This window comes from Solanum tuberosum, unplaced genomic scaffold, assembly GCF_000226075.1.
Source record: "Solanum tuberosum cultivar DM 1-3 516 R44 unplaced genomic scaffold, SolTub_3.0 scf00093, whole genome shotgun sequence".
Taxonomy (NCBI): Eukaryota; Viridiplantae; Streptophyta; class Magnoliopsida; order Solanales; family Solanaceae; genus Solanum; species Solanum tuberosum.
In genome coordinates, this window is record NW_006239018.1 from 1084206 (window position 1) to 1086389 (window position 2184).

The window sequence follows — 2184 nt, forward strand, 5'->3', positions numbered from 1 at the left end:
GGGGGGGTGGGGAGTTGCAAAATCATGGGATAACTTTTACCTCACCTCTCTGAAGAAATATTTTCATCCAGTGAGGTTTATAGTCCCCTTGACCAATTCAATCAATCCTAGGTTACCCCTAAAAGACCCATCACAACTTGGAATCACTGAGATTAAGTCAGAATATCAGATGTATCATCTTTGCAATTATTTCTCAATTTAGAAGCACTAATTCCCTTCATCATTGATGAATCACTTCCAAACAATGGAATTAATCTACTATTCCTACAGAAAATTGGCAAATAACCAACTGAACAACTGTTAATAACCCCTAATTTTCTATATACATATATGTTAAAGTTAAACCAACTCATTATCAGTTCATGCAGACATAAAATTTGCAGAAAATGATTCCAAATTGCTTGAATGACCTCTGCACGGTGGAACTGTAACATTTTCATCTTAACTGTAATTTTCAACTATTTAAGAAACATAGCCTATTATATTTCAGAAAAAAACAGCTAGAAACGCTAGAGGCGGGAGAAGCAGAAGCATTTAAATCCGTATAAAAAGAGAAAACAAATTACCTTATCACTCTAAACCAAATAACAGTTTGCAGAAACAGAAATTTGATTAGTTAAAAAAAAAACTGTGAATCAGGAGTTTAAAGATGAGCAAAATTGTACTAACGTAAGTATTCAACTGTCTGACAAAGCTGGAGAAGTTATTGTGCTTGAAATACTTGGGCAAAATATCTCTAGCAAACTCCGGCACATTCAAAACAACAAAGCTATTGTTACTCTTACTCCATGACACCACAGAATCCGTCGATGGATCATCCACCATATCATACGTCTTGTTCAGGAAAGGCGGCGACGACGAGTTCCCCGCCACCGGAGCCTCATGAACTCCGTCCATTTTCCACTTCACAATCGCACCGCTTTCACAACACAATCCAGTGATTCACAAGCTCCACAAACAAACACAAACAGAGAAAAAATTATGCGGAAAATGGAAGTATCGAGATCCGGATAGAGACAGAGAGAAGAAAAAATGAACAACTAGAAGGAGAGAGAAGAAATGAGTAGGGACTGAGTGAGTGAGTGAGTGAGTGACTGGCACCAAGCGGTGGAAATAGGCAACGAGAGCACGGTAGAAGGGTCTTGAAGCGGTAGATTTGCGCACGAGGCATATTCTCTACTTCTTTAATTCTTTGTCCTTTTTAAGTTTATTAAAATTGTTTCGAGGACACTATTAGTTGTATTTGCGTAGTCATCCGAAAATTGTACTATAATTTAGTTATTGCACCCACGGAATTGAGAAAAACTCACTTGCATTCCCGGTGCATTTGTTTACAGTAAAATTTAAATATTTATTTGATTTTAATATGTTTTAATTATTAAGATTTTAAATAAAATTTTAACTTTATTAAAAAGTATTTTTATGTGAATATTTTTTCATTACCACTCGATTCACATTTTTCAGTCACTATTACTAATCATCTCTATCATCACAATCATAAAATCATCGTTATTGTTAATTATCTCTATTACGGTCATCAATTATCATCAACCACCTTTGTCATCAAAACCATCAATACAACCACCACCGTTACTAGCAATTAGTGTTAGACAACGTTATCAAATCTACCGCATCCATCATTGTAATTGTATTCACTTACCATCATTACCACCGTCATAACCAATTTTTGCTACCAATCACCTCTACCATCACATTTATCACTGCCACTAACACATCACCACCAATATCGTCAACTATTCACCATTACCAACTGTCACATTAGTCACTACAACACCAACTACCTCTAACATTACAATTATTTCTACTACAAGCATTATCACAAGTCACTAACACCAACATTACTACCATTACTAAATAATCTCCACCATCACTAGTGAGTATTTCATTTTTTTAAATCAAATTGTAATTCATTTTATTAAAAAAAAATCTCTATTATTCAATTACTTTTTAAAAAAAAATTAAATTGTATTTTTATTATGTACATTCAGATATAAAAATAAATAGTCTTCATAAATTTTGTCTTCAAATTTAGAAATAACATCTTAATCATTCAGATATGCATTTTAATTCATACGTTTTAATTTCAACGGAAAAGGGTCAAAACTATCCTTAAACTATTCGAAATAACTTAAATATACCCTTAAACTATATTTCGGCTCAGAA

The 2184-nt window shown here is 33.5% G+C and overlaps 1 protein-coding gene across 1 annotated transcript in view; it reads right to left on the minus strand.

The window, feature by feature from the left end:
- Window positions 1–1131, minus strand: part of LOC102584069 (heat stress transcription factor A-1) — a 5451-nt gene extending 4320 nt beyond the window's left edge. The window contains exon 1 of the mRNA XM_006347523.2: window positions 670–1131. Within this exon, the coding sequence (XP_006347585.1) occupies window positions 670–897 (228 nt within the window). The 5' untranslated portion in view covers window positions 898–1131. The remainder of the gene's footprint in view (window positions 1–669) is intronic.
- Window positions 1132–2184: the final 1053 nt, after the last annotated feature.